At 40.2% G+C, this 18,580-nt stretch overlaps 2 protein-coding genes across 2 annotated transcripts in view; one reads left to right on the forward strand and one right to left on the reverse strand.

The window, feature by feature from the left end:
- Positions 1 to 18,580, forward strand: part of nt5dc1 (5'-nucleotidase domain containing 1) — a 103,735-nt gene that overhangs the window by 1,463 nt on the left and 83,692 nt on the right. The window contains exons 2-6 of the mRNA XM_041805114.1: positions 3,024 to 3,115; positions 3,514 to 3,585; positions 3,710 to 3,819; positions 5,994 to 6,073; positions 6,166 to 6,247. Coding sequence (XP_041661048.1) covers positions 3,024 to 3,115; positions 3,514 to 3,585; positions 3,710 to 3,819; positions 5,994 to 6,073; positions 6,166 to 6,247 — 436 coding nt within the window. The remainder of the gene's footprint in view (positions 1 to 3,023; positions 3,116 to 3,513; positions 3,586 to 3,709; positions 3,820 to 5,993; positions 6,074 to 6,165; positions 6,248 to 18,580) is intronic.
- Positions 6,942 to 12,717, reverse strand: col10a1b (collagen, type X, alpha 1b). The gene is made up of 2 exons (XM_041805112.1): positions 12,597 to 12,717; positions 6,942 to 8,812 (listed from the first exon to the last, which is right to left on the reverse strand). The coding sequence occupies exons 1-2, from the start codon at positions 12,715 to 12,717 to the stop codon at positions 6,942 to 6,944; spliced, it is 1,992 nt and encodes a 663-aa protein (XP_041661046.1).

An 18,580-nucleotide genomic window follows, 5' to 3' on the forward strand; every position in this document is an offset into this window, starting at 1 on the left:
TCGCAGTGCTCACTGTATTGCAAAATGTTTAAAATCTCAATAACATCGACTGAAGTATCATGATAGTATCGTATCGTGGGGCCACTAGTGATTCCCATCCCTAAGAATAAGGCATTTCCCCAGATTTTACCCTGAAACATGGCACAAAAGGAGGGGCTTTGTCGATTTTTTTTTTCCCCAGAAATGAGGCATCTTTTATTTCTTTATTTAACCTTTATTTATCCAGGTTGGTCCCATTGAGATTAAAAACCTCTTTTTCAAGGCAGACCTGTCCAAGACAGGCAGCAGCAAAAACAAAAAGTTACAGACAGAAATACAAAGAGAGACAAAGTACAATTTAGAAAGCACAACATTTTTGGATTTAAATCATCTGTGAGTCATATCTGGGAATCAATTGTTCAAACAGCCAAGCTAAAACACCGACATCCTATAGAATCTGCTTCCATGTCTTTCATTTTAGATTTAAAACATTTATGGACACCACTTCCTTGAGATGGAATTCTGTTTTGCAAAGAAAGAGGGCACAGAAGAAGGCTTGTCAAATTTTGCCCAGTAGGGCATTAAGGAAGGCATTTGTCAAGTTTGTCCATTTAGAGGGCAAAACAAAGGCATCCGTAAAATCTAGCCCATTAGAAGGGAATCAAATCTGTTATTTCCAAATTTCAACATCAAGGAAACATAAGTGGAAGCATTTTGACAAATTTTGCCCATTAAGAAAACATCGAAGAGGCAAATTCTCAAATTAAGCCCAGTCGGAGGACATCAGATATGTCTAGTTAGATGTCAGCAAAGAAGGTGCTTTGTCAAATCTTGCCTTAAAGGGTTCATCAGAGAGATATTTTGACCAGTTTTTCCTAGAAAGAGTGCATCAAAGATAGCATTTGTCAACTTTTGCTCAGAAAGCGAGCACTGAAGAAAGCACTTTGCTATTTGTGCCCACTTGGAGCGCATCTCAGGGCAGTTTGTCACGCTCATCTTCCAGTGTGGCGTCTAAGAGGGCACTTAAGCAGCATTTTTAAATATTAGAGTGTCGGGGGTGATTGCCTTCTCTGCCCCCATCTGAGTCCTGTAGTGGTGTGACTTTATCTAAACTACCTGGTTGGAGATCCATGTTCTCATGCTGTTATTGCTAATAAGGAAAGGTGATGTTTACTGTACCTCTAACCACTAGCTACTCAGTACTTTAAGTAAACTAAGAATGAAATACTTTTAGTAGATTAATAGGCCAGTAATGATACTTCTACCTAAATTTGAACCAAAGTAACTGTGCTTTTACTCAACAGTTTTGTATTGTTTTCATCTCTGATAAATAAATACATGAAGTCAGAATGCAAAGATTGAAATATGTAAATCTAAAATAAAAATGAAGGGAAATTATGTAGGAAAGTACTGAGGTTAAGTCCTAATTCAAATCTGAAAATTAAAGGAGCTAAGCATATTGTTTCATTGTACAATATGTAGGATTTTTACACTGAAATCTCTAAACTGATTTGAAAAGATGACAACACCTGTGTTGTGTTTGTTTTTAGCTGATCTCTCACCTCAGATCTGTCTAACAGTTTACCGAGCCAGGAAAATCAATAATTGTTATAGCTGTAGTGATAAATCAGGGACTGGTACAGGACACTGCTGTTGTTTTATTGCTCTTAGATGGATTACACCCCAACTCCAAAAAAGTTGGGCCGCTGTGTGAAGTGTTTATTCAAACAGAATTATTCACAATAGAACATACACAACATATCAGATGTTGAAACTAAGACATTTTACCATTTCATGAAAAATATGACCTCATTTTGAATTTGATGGCAGCATCTTATCTCAAAGAAGTAGGGACGGAGCCATTTTTACCATTGTGTATCATCTCTTCTTTTAACAACAGTCTGTTAACATCTGGGAAGTGAAGAGATCAGTTGCCGGAGTTTTGGCAGAGGAAGGTTGTCCCATTCTTGCCTGATGTTGGATTCTAACTGCTCAACAGTCCATGGTCTTCTTCTGATCTGGACTTCAGGCAGGCTAGTTCAGCTATTACTCATCTACTGTGAAGCCATGATGTTGTGATGGATGTGGTGTGTGGTTTAGCATTGTCTTGCTGAAACATTCAAGGCCTTTCCTGAAAGAGACGCTGTCTGGATGGGAGCATATGTCGCTCTCAAACATCTATCTATTTTTCAGCATTGATAATTCATTTCCAGATGTGTCAGCTGCCCACACCATAGGCACTAACACAACCCCATACCATCAGAGATGCAGGCTGGAGAAAAGTGGGCTGATAACAAGCTGGATAATCCCTCGCCTCCTTAGTCTTCAGGACACTGCCTCCAATGACCAATGTTGCCAATTAACCTAATTAAATGCAAAAGGCTTCTCCAGCTGTTTCTCATTAGTACCACTTACTTTTCAAGCCTGTCCCTACTTTTTTTTGAGATATGTTGCTGCCATCAAATTCATGAAATGGTAAAATGTTTTAGTTTCAACATCTGACAGGTTGTTTATTTTCTATTGTGAATAAAAATGGGTTTATGAGATTAGATAGATAGATAGATAGATAGATAGATAGATAGATAGATAGATAGATAGATAGATAGATAGATTGAATGATTGATAGATCCTAAAGGAAACTGATATTTCAGCTGCTAAATTTACACACATAACAAGGGCAAGAAATATAACAATGGGGCAAAAGTATGCCTAAGGTCTTATATCATCTCTTACTGCTTTTATCTGTTGAATAATTGTGGACTTTTTGCACTATGCTCTCTTGTTGTCTGTCTTTGCCCTTTGCTGCTGTACATACTGAACATTCCTTGTTTTAAGATAAAGACTCATCCAAATTCTTCATCAAAGCACACTCTAAACAAAATGTGAGAGAAGATCCTGTTTATCTGTTGCGTTCTTCGGTAGGAAGAAAACCAAATGTATTCATGGCATTCAGAGAACATGCTTTCTGTTCCATTCTTTTCATTTGCATCATGCCTGTGCAGCTCATTACAGTAAGGGATGTTTTTTCATTGTTCTCTACGCAGCTCATCTATGAGAGCTTTGCCAGGTATCTGGTGGAGCATAAAGGCTACGACAAGGACCTGCTGAACCTAACCCCCGCTACCTGGGATTTCTGGTGAGTCAGCAGCTGCAGTGTTCCCGGCTTAGAGCAGGAAAACGTGTCATAAAAGGATGTAATGAAAAATGAAACCTGAAACTGGGGTCTATTCAGGTCTAATGACTAATAGGTAGGAAAGTATTTTAATTTCTCCACTTTGCTGCATAAATCAAAATCCCAGAAACAGGCTGTGATAAGCACGGTGAAAACCTTGGAAACAAATTTGTCAGATCTCAGTATGTCCACTTAAATTGCATGTTTTTTACCTGATTTTTACCAGATTGTTAGTCGTCTGAGTCTGTCATTGGGAAAGAGACTCAAGCTTTATTTAAGTATTCAATACTCCTGAATAGAATTTAAACAAATAACAGACTTTGCTCATGCTGTTTTGTTAAAAATCAGAGTTTTGTGTTCAGTTTTAAAGGTCTGGTGGTGGATCTGGAGGATGGAAACCTTGTGAAGCTGGCTGAAGATGGGACCGTCCTGCGGTATGCTTTCATTCTTGTAAATGTAGTTGATCTGTTTCCTACAAACATCTCTTCTTTTTTTAGAGTTGTTTCCACAGGCGTTTGAACCGAAAAAATAAAATGTTTTTGTTTCTTACTCTATTAGAGCGACACATGGAACCAATGACCTCAGTACAGAAGAGATCATCAAACATTACGGTCCAAAGAGGGAATGGAAGCACTTCAACAGCCTCAATACTTCCTTCACAAGATCGGGTACCTTCTACTACCAGGGTTTTTGCCTTTATTTGAGCTGGAGAGAGACAGGAAATGGTGGGAGACAGGGTAGGAGAGGACATGCACTACAAAGTGCACCTTAATCTACATTACAGAAACTTCTTCCTCATCGTCATATTTGCTAGAACTGGTTTGGAATTCAAAAGGTCTTAGGGGAGGAAGTACATTACAGCCAGATGACATCACTACCCAGGATGCAATGTGCAAAAGGCAGTCATGTGCAGCATTTTTTCAGATTTTCTCAAAAATGTAGAAATTTTAGTGTCAGTGTATACAAAATACATATAAATGTCACTTAAGTTATAAAGGCAACAGATTTCTAAGTGAATAATTACACATCCGATTAGGGGAAAGAATAATTATGTTTAGCTGACAGGTTAATCTGACTAAAGTGAAGAAAATACACTCTGTAAGCTAGGTTAACACTGCAGCTGTGGAGAATTGGTTTCCAGAATGTGGCAAACATTAGCATTGCCAGCATTGCCAGATTCTGATCATCTTTGCGGGCTAACATCCATATTCCTGTTCTTAATATCATCTCTCGGTGCTTTGATTGTGAATTTAACCTAGTATAGCCTTTGGGCAACTTTTTCTTTATTTCCTACATGAAAATACTGCTAAACCACACTTTTCCCATGAGATGCTGTCAGTTCTTTAAATTTTACTTGGGGGGTACTGAGGTGGAAAGGCAGTTGTCATTAAGAACAGTTACAGTGGCTATCACGTTGAAACAGAGGCCTGTAGATGACTGTAGATTGGAGGTATTAGCTGCAAAAACTCGACAGAAGCATGACGCCAAAAGAATGAAGAAACAGAATATTTGACACCTGTTTTTATGAGAAAAAGTGTTTTCAAATTGGAGACTCCAAAAAGGTCATCTATGGTCAAATACTCATTTTTAAAGGCTGCTACTCCTTATTGCTTCAACAAACAAGCATCCAGAATCACCATTAGTATTACTGGAGCAGAAATAGAGGAATGAGTACAATAAAGTGCATTTTTGCAACTTTGTGCATAAATATTGAGTATGAAATTAAAAATTTAAACAAGTGTTATGGTGGAGAAATAGACATATAAATTAAGATTTGCATTTCTTCCTGCACTCTTATCTAAATTAGAAGAGACACTATTCACAGATTTTACCAACTTTATGTTTCTGGTGACATGTTAGTCCTTATATGGCCTGGGCAGATGACATCACAGGAGAGACGGGCATCTTCCCTTCAAACCAAGCACTCATTGGCTACTCTAGGCTTTTGACTCTGTAATGAATGTCCCAGTTGGTCAAATGAGGTGTGAATGTAAAGGTCAGAGGTTAGCAGCCATTTTGCATTTTGCTAATGATTGAATTGAAAAATAAACACACAAACATCACAGTAAACACAGTGGACTTTTGAGCAGCATATTTGAAATTATACAACACCAGTCCATGCAGCAGGACTGTTTTTGATGGAATATTATGATCTTACATGATAGTGCAGGAGAGCTTCTAATGGACATTTGCATCACTTTTATTGTTATTCATTTGTTTGTTTCCACTCTGAAAAATGCTTAGGTTGTGGCTGCTTTGGTGTTTTTTTGCTGGAGTGGTTTTTATAGTCAGGATACTGAGACTTGTAACTGGTGGTGTATGGCATGTATTATACTTACAAACAGTAATTTTGTGCACATCTGAAATGTTGACAAAACAAAACATACCCTGCTGCTGGTCCTTAGATTTTAAAATGTTATAGATTAGTTAAGCTGACTGATAACTTTGCTGTCTTCCATGGGATCTGATTTTGACCATTTAGGTAGCTGTCAGTGCACCTCCCGAGTCAGCAAGTTTTAAGATGGTTCCTTTAATAACTGTATCTCTCTTCCAGTCAGTGGCAAAAACTAGTACTTCGAGTGTTTGGATGCATTTTGATTAAGCATATATGTCCCTAAGGATAAAGTTGCTGTCTAGCTTGATTTGGGCTTGATGACCACAGCAATTTTCGGCATCAATTCCACAACCTTTTTGCACCTTAGACCCAAAATTATTTTGAAATAGGGCCCCATCTAAAAATAAGAAAATTGCCCTTAAAGTACTTGTGTGCATTTTCCCTAGTCTTTCTCTTGTCTTTTTGCAGCTTTTGTGACACGTATCACTTTTGTTCTGGATTTTTCAGCAAAATACTACTTTTATGACAACTACTTTGACCTACCCGGGGCCCTCCTCTGCGGACGGGTCGTGGACATGTTGCATAAGGTAATATTTTTAAAGTGCTGTTTATTTTTGTCAACTATTTGGAATTTATGAGTACAAACATGAAGAAATACAACCCTTTTTTTTCATTGCAGCGTGGAAATGAAGTCAATTCCGACTTTTGGAAAGACATGGTCGCTGCCATCGACCACAATTACAACACATCTGCATTCAAAGGTATGTAATTTTTCTAAATCAGCCTCTTCTGTCAAGAACCCATGCTGAAAAAAAGTGAACAATACACACAAAACACAAAGACATAACTTTTCTTTTTCAAACTAGACATTTTATTCTGTGTTTGGTCAGGAGGTGGTACACAACGTAACACACCCTATGGGACACTGTTGTTTTAAAAAAGCAGTTCAAATTTCTCGTTCTGTGTTTTTCTGCTTGTCACAGTGCTTGTGAAGATTTGCTGGTCTCTAGTGACATATTGTACAACAGTTTGGCATGTCTCTTTTCTTTGTATCACAGGAAAAATCTCGAATAATAGACATTAAAAACAAACACATGTAAAAGGCATACTGTAAATGTTACAGGCAGATGTAAAGCACCACTTAAGAAATCTTCCAATATTTTCTCTTGTTTACAAATACTGTAAGGCACACACGGTGGGGGAACTGGGAAAAAGAGTCAAGTGAAAGTATGAATTTAAATTTTTACACACCATTAATATTTTTGTTGGTCAAGTATTTCTTTAATAAATGATCTAGTTTTTGATTATCATTTAGATTTAAATGAGGCATCTGTTTGTAAAAATTACCTTTCTTTTATCTAAAATATCAATTTTGAGGTTTTAAAGCGATTTTTTTGCTCTGAGCAGTTCAATGTAATGTTTGTAATGTTGTGAGGTTTATGTGGATCTGTGAAATCACGTTGAGGCAATCAAGAACCCAGAGAAAATGCAGTGGACATTCTCAGCTGCAAATATACCATTACTCTCCTCATCAGGGACCTGGACAAAAACTCTGTCGCCAGGATGCAGCATAAGAACTGTACTGCCTGACATCTGATCCAAGAAGCCCTTGTTGTACTCATCGTAGGTGAACAGAACTGGCTGCTCATTCTTGTAGAGGGCCACAAGTGCGTTGGCACCATTGACATGCATGTGGAAGCTGAAATAGTAGAGGCCTGGGACCGCGCAGGTGAACACACCACTGTGAGCATCATAATGGTGCTCCCCGTTATACAGAACCTGGTTGAACACAATGGGGGTCGCAGCTGGAGGGTAGGCCTGGGTCAGCACAGCACTGAAAGCAGACATGGGGGCCTTCATCATCTCATGGGGCATCACGACCTCGTGACTCTTGACTGGCATGCTCTTCTCGTGGTAAATCATCTCGCCTGGTGGTCCAGGTGGACCAGGGGGACCAACAGGGCCAGGGAGACCATCTTGACCTCTGGCACCTGGAATTCCAGGGGGACCCATTGGACCTGTGAGACCTTTAGCCACTTGACCAACAGGGCCAGGTGGGCCTGGAAGACCTGGATGGCCCTTAAGTCCAGGGGGTCCTGATGGACCGGGTAGCCCAACTGGTCCCATGCCTCCTGGCCTTCCCATCTCACCACTCTTTCCTGGTGCTCCTGGTGGTCCTGTGTGTCCTTTAAGTCCTGGGGCACCATTAGCTCCTGGAAGTCCTGGGGGTCCTCCGTGGCCTTGTGATCCCTTTGGACCCTGGAGACCATTATGACCTGGGATTCCTGGAGGACCTACAGCACCGGGGGTACCTGGTTTTCCAGCAAAACCCTGAGCTCCCTGCTCACCCTTGGTTCCCCTGGGACCTGGAGCACCAACCATACCAATGTCACCTTTGGGTCCTTGTGGGCCTGCCTCACCCTGGAATCCTCTTGCACCCTGTGGACCAGCTGGGCCAATAGGACCAGTAGCGCCTGGTTGACCAGTAAAACCAGTTGGACCTGGCTCTCCTTTCTGGCCAGTTGTTCCTGGGGACCCAGGAGCTCCTCTGCCTCCTGGAATTCCGGGTTCACCTGTCTTGCCAACACCTGGCATACCAGGGGCACCTGACTGACCAGCAGGACCCTGTGGACCCTTGGCCCCCATTGGTCCGGGCATACCTGGGGTACCATTCTGGCCTGGTTTGCCTGGTGCGCCTGTGCCAGGCTGCCCTGTGTGACCCTTTGGCCCTTGCATACCCATTGCCCCAGGAGCACCATCTCTTCCTGGCATGCCAGGCTTTCCAGGCTCTCCAGGATATCCAGTGGCACCGGGTTTACCAACTCCAGGTTTGCCAGGCATACCAGCTGGGCCCATAGGTCCAACTGGGCCTGATGGTCCTTGAACACCAGGAACTCCAACACCTCTCTCTCCTTTGGCACCAGGAGTACCAGGAATACCAGGATGTCCCTTCAAACCAGGCTCTCCTCTATGTCCCATTGGTCCAGGTGCTCCTGGTCCTCCAGGTTTTCCAACAGAAGAAAGTCCAGCAGGTCCAGGGGTTCCAGGTGTACCAGGGGCACCCCTGGGACCCATAGGTCCAGTTGCTCCAGTTGCACCTTTATCACCAGGGTAGCCAGGGGCACCTGGGGTACCAGGTTTACCTGGTGCACCAGGTTTACCCGCTTGAGAGTGACCAGGGGCTCCAGGGGCTCCAGGAGTGCCTGGTGGTCCAGAATGTCCTACACCGCTCTTTCCTGGAGGTCCAGGTGGTCCCATTGGTCCTGGCTCTCCTGGCATACCTGGAGCACCTGGAGGACCTGCAGGGCCGTCCTTGCCTGCAACAACTTGGGACACAAAAGATGTGACATTAATACTGAGGTCACATGATGCACATGGCATGATGTTGTATTTTCAGCATGCTGTGGGATCATCTATGAGTTAAATGTGGTTCAGTTTCATGCTGATAGTAGAATTTATTGTACTGTCTTTCTTGTTCTAAAACTTCATGTTGAATATAAAAACAGCCATGCACAGTACACTTCATGATGCTGCAGATGGAAACTAGAAAATATATAAAAACACAAGAAACAGGGAAAAAATGAGAGGGAACATTCACTAATTTCTTACAAAATAAACAACAAAATTGAGATGCACAAGTGACAGTGCTCAAAAAGAAACTTAATTTTGACAAAAGGAAATACTCCTCCACTTTCTCTCCTTCTTTTTGCCTTCTCAGTGCGTTAAGTGAGAGGCCATCTTGGTTCATGAATAACTGAAGGGTTGGTATTCTCCATGTCACCACAACCTGCCTCAAAACACTACTCCCTGTGATTGTAGGGCTGGTTTTGGGGATAGCACCCCTTTCTTACCAGGATAGCCTTGACAGCACTGGTTTTGAGGTGATGTTCTCAGCAGGCTTATGCGCACAGGCCAGGGACCCAACACACCAGATGCAGTGCTTCTTAATTAGTTTGCATGAACCATAGTGCAGCCTTTAATTTCCCACTGTGTTTGTGGCTGTGGATGTATAGTTAGTGGTCTGACAGTTGTCAGCATCATCGTGGTATATTTCCTGCCACATAGCATGGGGTTTATGGATAGGGTCAGATGAGTTCGTGTATATCCACTAAATTGGCATTGACATTGTTGTCTTACTCACTTCTATATTTATTTTGAGGGTGTATACAGGCATAATAAAAAAGTCTGACTTGTAGCAATGAAAACATTGGCTTTTGATCACGTTTTCTATTATCAGTTAGGGCAGATATTTGTTAATATCAAGTTTACAAAACATATCTAAGTTTAGAGTTTTAATACTAAGGCATGCAGGATGCTTCATCAGTCTGTGTCTTTAACAGATGACAAGGATTTCTGAGGCCCAAGCACTGAGCTTTATTGCATCGGTTCCTAACCTTGGGTCCCAGTTGCCCCTTGGAGGGAGGGATCCCAGAGATTGCAAGGAGTGTTAAAGGCTGTCTGCTTGGAGGTTGTTAAATTCGATCAAGCAAACTAATATCATGACAAAACAATTATGAATTGTGCATACAAAGGTCTTTTTGTTGGAAAAAACTTGAATGTAGGGCTATTTTAATTGGATTTAAACAATAAAAACTGTAGAATTGGTGTTAATTTTTGATGCCCATGGATCACCTTTTTATTCATGTGGGTCTTAAAAACAAGTAAGTGAAATGCTCAAAAGAAAAAATGGTTGGGTACCACTTCTCTGTTGGAATGCAAGTATTTATTATTGTTTCCCACCTGAGGAATTGCATTTTTAGCAGCCTCAGCTTGCTTGAAAACTCACCAAATTTGATTTATGCATCAGACTTGGTGAAAAATTTCATATTTTGGTGCTTAAGTGGATGAAATTTGGATGGAAATGGCTCAAAAATGCCCCTTATGGAATTGCAAGTAGTAGTAGTATGAAATTTGGTAGGCACATGCAGTTTGACAAGATCTACAAAAAGCCTCTTGGGCCTACACCCTTAGGTTAACAGGAAATTCACCGTTTTGAATTAATTCCCACAAGCTGTGGGTTTTTTTTTTTGGCCATTTCCAGCTGTCCTTTTACAGTTGCACCCTCCCAGGGTATTTAGCTTGGATCTTTTTCACTGCTCAAAGAGATCTTAATTACTAGAATTAAAGGTTTTGTTACTTTTGTTCCAAGCTTTTGTTGCTCTCTAGCTAAAGCACTAAATACATAAGCAATCTTTAGTGTGTGCAGCAGAGAGTATTGCTGCAAATGGAAGTTGTTTTGGCACCAAAAATCTGAGCGCATGGATGCTAAAATGAAGTATGACTTGTCAAAAGGTCCAATAGCTGAGCCTTCCTTTTCAAACCATTGTTGTGTTTTGTGAGGAGAGAACTTTGACAAAGCTGTCATTTTCAAGCCACATAAATCCAGCGCTGAGGCCTGACTGAAACCTCATAGTGGATTTTTGTGCCAGGAGTGGACGTTTTTTGGCAGCCAAAAACACAAACTGAACCATGAGTGACCTGCTGCACTGGAGTATCCTTCTTATATACAGACAATATTCCTCCTTATTGCATCTATCCTCATTCAACACCATCTATTTTCCATCCTTTGCATGACTATGAACTGGCTTCATTATCTCAGCTACAGTAAATTTGCTGTGGTTTGTTTATAAGATTTACTGTTTAAACACATGAAAGCGTCTCTGCCCGGTCTTTTTTTTTTTCATTCAGATTGTGTGGGCTGATTTTAACACCACAAAACAGTTTTAGAGGGTGTGTCTGCAACGTGGTAGAAGCATCTGTTTTCATCAAATTTGAGCTCCCGTACTTGCAGAGAAACCACATCAGAGCATTCTTATAAACCAAATTGGAAAAATAAATTCTCCACTGCAAAGTGCAGGATTTGACTCATTGTTTAGCGGGGAAATGGTGCACACTTTTATGCATTGCTCTGGCAATGAGATCATGGTAATTTTTTATGACACGTGCAAAATTGACAGTTAACTTCGCTACCCTTTATTTATGTAGTGCCTTTTTATGGCTACACTGCTACCTCACTGCTGTCTACAGTTAAACACATTCACAGTAGGTTAGCCAGTACAACCACAGCTTTCTGCTCTCAGCCAGTGAGACTTTGTGCTTGGACTGCTGTTTCTTTATGATAACAAAAAAAGCACATTTTGGAAGCTGTCCTTACTGATGTGGCAAAGTTTTGTCTCTTCGTTTTGAAAGGATGATGTAGCTTATTTGGATAATGACTTGAAACTGTAATAATATGAAAAACATGCCTTTCTTTTGAAGGGTTCAGGTTCAAGTTACATCCAAAATCTTTTTAACAATGGTCTGCAGGTTGTTGCAAATAGAATATAACATATGACAGTAGTTTTATGCGTGTATGCTGTCATTGGCACTAAATTCTTATAGGATTAGTTAAAAACTTCTAATAAAGATTCTATAGCTATCTTAAGAGTTCAAAACAACATATCACATCATGGTTATTGCATTTGTCCATGTTTATTTCGTTATTGGAAGAAAATTATGTAAGAGAAGGAATATGGAAAGTCTTTTAGTAGATTTTACCACCATATCAGCCAATCAGGGGATCTCCGGGCCAGCTTAGGGCTGTGCCCAGCACAGACGGAGCACACTGAGCCTAAGCCCTCAAAAATGCATCCAGGGATTAAAAGTAAAACATAATCCAATTAGATTAGGTAAGATTAGCAGGTGAGTCTGTGTTTGTTTGGAAGGTATAGACTCTGTAGTCCAAGACTTTGGAGCACTACGGTGCACAGAGCAGATATCAAATCCAGAGATATTTTGATATATGTTGTTTTTAACCTTTTTTTGTGGCTTAATGTCATTTCCTTTATTTTTTATCACTTTTGTTTCAAATTGTTTAATTTTTAATGTCTTTCACTGTCTTTCGATGCTCTGAATCTTGTCAATATTCCATTTTAAGGCCCTCTAATTTGCTTGTGTGTGAATGCTGCTCTCTGAGATAACTCGCCTTGCCTTGCCTAGTCACTTACTATTCAATATAAATCAATTACAATCATCTATATTTGTGTTTACCAGCAAATTTCCCTCATCACTGAGATGACAAGAGAGCCCACAATTGCAATTTCTGCATAAGAGAAGACAAATACCACTCACCATGACTCTTTACGGGGTAGGGGGTCTTGCTCACTTTTGGCACATGGTGGTAGTACCTCTCGGGGGTCGCCTCAGCCAAAGCCAGGAGGACGAGGAGAACGCTTGTTACCCTAAGGTCCATCTTGGGAAGCAAAACCTGCAAAAAGAGAAGCCATCTTTTAGAACTCAAATGCCAGTCTGCAACCAAAAGACCATCTTAAAGTCACATTGCAATTGTGCAGTTGATGCATCAGGTAATTAACTGAAAATCTCTTTCAAAAATGAAAGCAGCAGATGCAAATAAATGTCTCAAGTCTGTGTGAAAAGTTTCCCTTCTTGAGCATCCATGACTAAGAATATTTTTGCATTTCAAACAAGGACTTGTTGCCTGTTTTTCTCTAAAGTTTTAGCGACTTTAATCCGTCAAACTCTTTTACACAGCAATTAAAAATTGCATTTGATCAGTCACAGACCCAAAATTCTTCCCGTGCAAACCCTTCTAAAGCACATGGCTCATTACACTTGCAACATCAGTGCTCTGGCAGCAACCCTCCCCTCGCTGAGAGCCGGGCTGCTGCAGAAGGGAATCCCCTTTGCACTCAACCAAAATCAGGAAAAAAAAGGCCACCTTACCGGGAAGGTTTACGCTCCGAAACGGTGTGGTGTCGGGCTTCTGCTGTCCCGGCACTCTTATATCCTTTAGATGTGGAGTCTGTGAGTCTGAGCGGCAGCTGCTGCTTCCCAGGGCATTGGGCTCAAGGTATTTATACCAAGCCGGTCTCCAGCATCGTGGAGGATCTACCTTGCGTGGAAGCTCCCTCCCTGCTCTGACGTCATCTTTAATGATGGGTGCCATGTCCTCAGGAGGCCTGTCACGTTAGGGTGACGCTTCTCCCTCTCCTCCCGGTCTCTTCTCTCTCCTTTTCTCACTCTGCACACAGCAGCAGCTTGTCACAGTCACTCATGAGTGACATTATTATAATTTAAATTCTTGATTTATCTTACTCAGATGATGATGGGCGGTTAGGTTTATGAAATGTGGTGGTGTAGCTCTAAAATTTAACATCTTTACTTGCACTTTTTGACAGATGACTCAAGCTTAAGTTTCCTCTTTTTCATCCTGGATTGATCTTGTTTAAACTGCAGGAATACACGTGTTTATGGCTTAAAAAAGCATGTTATTGACTAAGTGGCTTGTTACCAGGTGTTTTTCTGGAAAAGTAAAGACTGTGCACGCCTGACAATATTTTCTTCCCGTCTGAAAACTACTGAGGCTGTGGTCTACGTTGTGTACCATACAGCTATTTTTATGAAGTTTGCTTCAACATAAAATTACTCCCCGGCTTTTAACGGATGCTGGAAAAAGTGGATTTTATTTGCCATTTCAAACTTTGACAAAGATGCCAGGTTGGTCTTTAGGTGCATTTTTAATGTCACCATCTGTCTGATTCATGTTCTGATTTAAATATCCAGAGTTAAAGACAATGATTACGCTGTCAGGTTTGTGTCTGTGTCTTGTCTTGAGAATATCCACACGTTGATGTGAGGTTTGCTGCAGGAAACCACAGTGCAGCTTCAAGACACCAGGAGGCAGGATTGAGGTTTAGTTCTGAGACACTCTGCAGCTGAAGAGGAGCTGGGGTCTCAGTGAAGCTCTGTTTTTAGTGGAGGACTCACAATGATCAATCTGCACACTTGTCATATCACTTCAGGGGCTTTAAAAAATCTCAACCAAGGTTTTTGCTCTAAAGAGCCACCATTTACAAGTTGTTTGAGCACTCTCTTTAAATGGATCAAACCAGACTTTAAGGTAAGTTTTGTCATAATAAAGGATTCAGTTAAGTGCTCTGTGGAGTCAGAGTAGGAGATTGTAAAAGGGAAAGTTTTTTTGAAGTGAGGTTGTTAATATAATTTACAGACTGTGTAAAACATGGATGTAATCTTAGACTGCGTTCACACACTGCAGGTAAAAGTAACTTGAATCTGTTTCCTTTTGGACAGTGTGAACGGCACGTCATGTGGAATCTGATCTTTTCAGATCTAATTTGGGCCAATTTCATATTTCACATAAAAGTTGAAGGGGCAGATCCACTAAAGCACAGGTGTCAAACTCAAGGCCCGGGGGCCAAATCCAGCCCGTGGAACAGTTAAACCCGGCCTGAAAGATGATCTCATAGTTCTGTTCTAACTGGCCCGTCAGTATGAGGTCTGCAGATTTCCTCAAGTATAAAAATGTGAACTTATCCTTGATGATTTAAGATATCCTTGTTAAGTCACACAATCTGAAAAAGTAAGGAGTAACGATGTTTAGATCAGAAGTCAGGAATGTGTAAAGAGAAATTAATTGTGTTTTAATTTCACATTTTCAATTTAGTGTCTCACAATTAGGACTCAAACTTAGGATTTTGACTTTTAATTTCATACTTCACGAGCATTTCAACTCATAATTTTGACTTCTCATATAATATTTTGAGCTTATAGATTCATAATTCTTATTTTTAAGTGATTTTGGACCTTTTTAGCAAATTATTTTTTATTTTACCTCATATTTTCAACTCCAGACTTTGACTTGTTAGACTCACAATTTAAAATTTGAATCATATTTTGACTTTTAACTTCATGATAACAAATTTTATGTCATATTTTGACCTTTAAACTCATGATTTTGACTTTCTTTCTAATATATTTGCTTTTAAAAACATTATTTTTCCATTTCAATTTCGTGTTGTGACCTTTTTTAACCAATTAATTGACTTTTCTCAGATTCTGAGCCTTTAAACTGATCTTTTTAACTTTTTAATTGTCAAAATCATTTATCATCAGTGCTACATTTTTTTTTTTGTTTTTTCATATTTTATTACAGGTGAAACAAGGTTGACAGTTTACACTTAAAAAGGTGACCTTGTTTGGCCCTCAGGTTAGACCTGAATCCAGATTCCGGCCCCCCGCTGTGACTGAGTTTGACACCCCAGCACAAAAGAATGGCACATCTTCTTAAACCGTTTTAGCTTTGCAAATGGCATAGTAGATCCAAAGAGCATGTGCAAAGGGGAAATCCATGCAAAGTGCACTGAAAATGTATGTGAACTGCTCAGCCAAGCAAACAGCATCCTGCCCCACTTAAATGTTTGCAAATGAGGAGTAGGGGAAAAATTCTGTGCAAAATTGCCCCTCAGCCTCATGACATATAGTAATAAACCCACAAAGGCAAGCGCTAATTGTGAAAGGCCAAACAGTGTTGCAGTTTAACACTAAATTTAACCAGATCTACCAGTTTTACCAGAAACACCAGTTTTATTAGTTTGTTTTCAAAATGATTCCGTTGAACTACAATTCAAAAGCAATGTCTCATTTTTGTTACTTAATTTTCACTATTATTGCTTTTTTTTGTTTCAAGTTTGGCTGCACAGCAGGCAGGGCTAGCATTTTTGCCTCACGGCAAGAAGGTCTCTGGTTCGCTTCCCAGTCAGGGCCTTTCTGTGCGGAGTTTGCATGTTCTTCCCGTGCATGCATGGGTTCTCTCCGGGTACTCTGCCTTCCTCCTACCACCAAAAACATGCTCATTATGTTAATTGGTGACTCTAAATTGGCTGTAGGTGTAGGTGTCTGTCTCTATATGTCAGCCCTGTGATTGACTGGCAACCAGTCCAGGATGTACCCCACCTCTCACCCAATGACAGTAGGGATAGGCTACCCCCAATGGGATAAATGGGATAGACCTGGATGAATGGATAGTTTCATGTATTTCAATGACCATTGTGAGTTTTTCTTTCATTAATGGAAGGCTACCAACAATTTTGTCCATGCGTGTACAGTTGTAGATAGTGGCAGAAGTCTTTGTACTTGCAGATACTGACATTTAAAGGGATATTTCAGGATTCTTTTCAAGACAGAGGGTTTTTTTGGGAGAAATGAAATGCTTGTATGTTTTTGACGTACAGGCGAGCCAACATATGTTCCTGGCCCATTTTACGTAAAACTCGCTAAACTACATGGATTAAACATTCCCATCTATAGCCACTATGCCCCAGATCTCTCTGAGCTTGTAATAACCAAAGGATCAACTTTTGCAGAAATCACTGGAGGCTAATGCCACTACTATAACCAAGATACCCCATTGACCCAACTTCAAAAATTCTGAAATATCCCTTTCAACTTTTTAAGGTAACATTTGCTGATGCTAATTTCATGCAGAAAGAATACAAGAATATTGTACTCAAGTAAAAGCACTGTTAATGTGACTGGGATTCATTAGAAGTAGGGCTGAACCATTTGCAAATCTAATTGCCCTTTTTTTCCCAACAACATGATTGCAATTTAATATGCGATTATTATGAGGTTCCACATCTTATGTAGTTTTCAAATTCAAGCAATAAATCTTTTGATATTATAAACTAACATTCAGTTTGAAACATTTAACCATTTTATTGCAAAACGGATGTAGTTTTACTTGGCAGAGAAGGCTCTGCTTAAAAGATTCTCCCTGGGTTAGTCAAGCAGCATGCTTCGGCTTTCTAGGGAGTGCATGGCTAGAACCCCCTGTATGAATAGATACATATATGACAATGTATGTTGAAAACAAGAAAATTATTTCAGAAGCAATAAATCCATAGTAGCATGAATCTGAATATGAGGGTGCAACAAGCTTTATGCTATAAAGGAGGAGGCTGGGGTGGAGGAGGTTACGCTTTGCCAGCAGCAGCAGTTTGGTGCTTCTGCATTAATGCAAGCAGGGATTAGTGAGAAGTACGTCATATTTAGATACACCACTGTGTTGAGAGAAAGAGCTGTGATTGGCTGTGGGAGCTGTCAGCTGATTGTGGACTTAAGTGCACTAATGCTTTGTTTCATTAATATTAGATGGAATGAACTAGGGCAGAACGATTAAAAAAATATCTAATTGCAATTATTTTTGCTCATAATACAAATTTGTTTTCAGTTGCTTTATTGAAGGGGATTATTAAGCTTATTTTGATACATTTCAATTTAATGAGATTTTACATCTGCCATTTGTAAATTGCAGCAGGCCATATTGTGATTTAATCTAATTTGCGATTTATTTCCCAGCCCTAATTGGAAGTCAGATTGTTGGTTTGTAAATCTACTCTAGTAAAGGTAAAAAGTATATCATTTAATATTTACTTAAAGCACTGACTACTGAGTAGTTATACGTAGTACCTGAGGACATTGAAAAGTAAAATGAGGGTTTTTTTCCCCTTGTGAAAAAAGAAGAGAATGTGAGTCTCCCACCATACATATATTTAATTATCATCACAATAATAAATGAATAAATAAATTGCCTTTGAAACTGCCCTTAAACTGCCCTTTGAAATAGAGTAGCAAAGAGTGGTGATAAAACTTCCTTTATAATGGGATAAAGTTCCTAATAAGTCATCAGCAATTAATGCAAACAGAGGTGATGACAATATTGGCCATTTCTACTCTGAGCCGTTTTTATAATGCTTGTTCAAAATCAAAAGGACCAAAACGCACTGGGACAACATCAAGCTATGATACAAGATTGTTGTTGTAATATCAAATCTCGGTGATGATTCACAAGGAATCCTGGGAGGTTTCCCATAACACTTGGCTTGGAGCGTGCCACTGGGAAAGCTCTGTTTATAGGGCCATGTACCTCTAGCATGCCAGCCTACCCCTCCACTCCAACAAGAATCAGGACACCCTACTTCTAGATGTGCAAAATGTAGGGGTAGGGCGTAGGGGCAAGGGTTGAAGTTGGATTGAGCCTTCCTCTCAGTGTGTGCTTCTAAACGCCATGTTCATTTAAAGGCTCACATCTTACAGTTATATGCCTCTCTGCATGATAGAAGTCTGTCTGTTAAATGGTTATCCAACAATGACTATCTAGTAAACCAACGTCAGTCTAACTCTGATTTGTCTCACTACTGTTTAATAAATCTCAGCTGTTTTTCGGAGTAGCCGTACCTCTTTTTTGGCCTGTATCATTTAAACTCTGCCAGCGTCTCAGAGCCACAGATGAGCTC

The sequence above is a fragment of the Cheilinus undulatus genome, linkage group 14 (assembly GCF_018320785.1).
Source record: "Cheilinus undulatus linkage group 14, ASM1832078v1, whole genome shotgun sequence".
Classification (NCBI taxonomy): domain Eukaryota; kingdom Metazoa; phylum Chordata; class Actinopteri; order Labriformes; family Labridae; genus Cheilinus; species Cheilinus undulatus.

Coding starts and splice junctions, on each gene's coding strand:
- col10a1b (XM_041805112.1), bottom strand. CDS start 12,717: ATGGACCTTAGGGTAACAAGCGTTCTCCTCGTCCTCCTGGCTTTGGCT. Junction 8,813..12,596: donor CTACCCCGTAAAGAGTCATG/GTGAGTGGTATT, acceptor TTGTGTCCCAAG/TTGTTGCAGGCAAGGACGGC.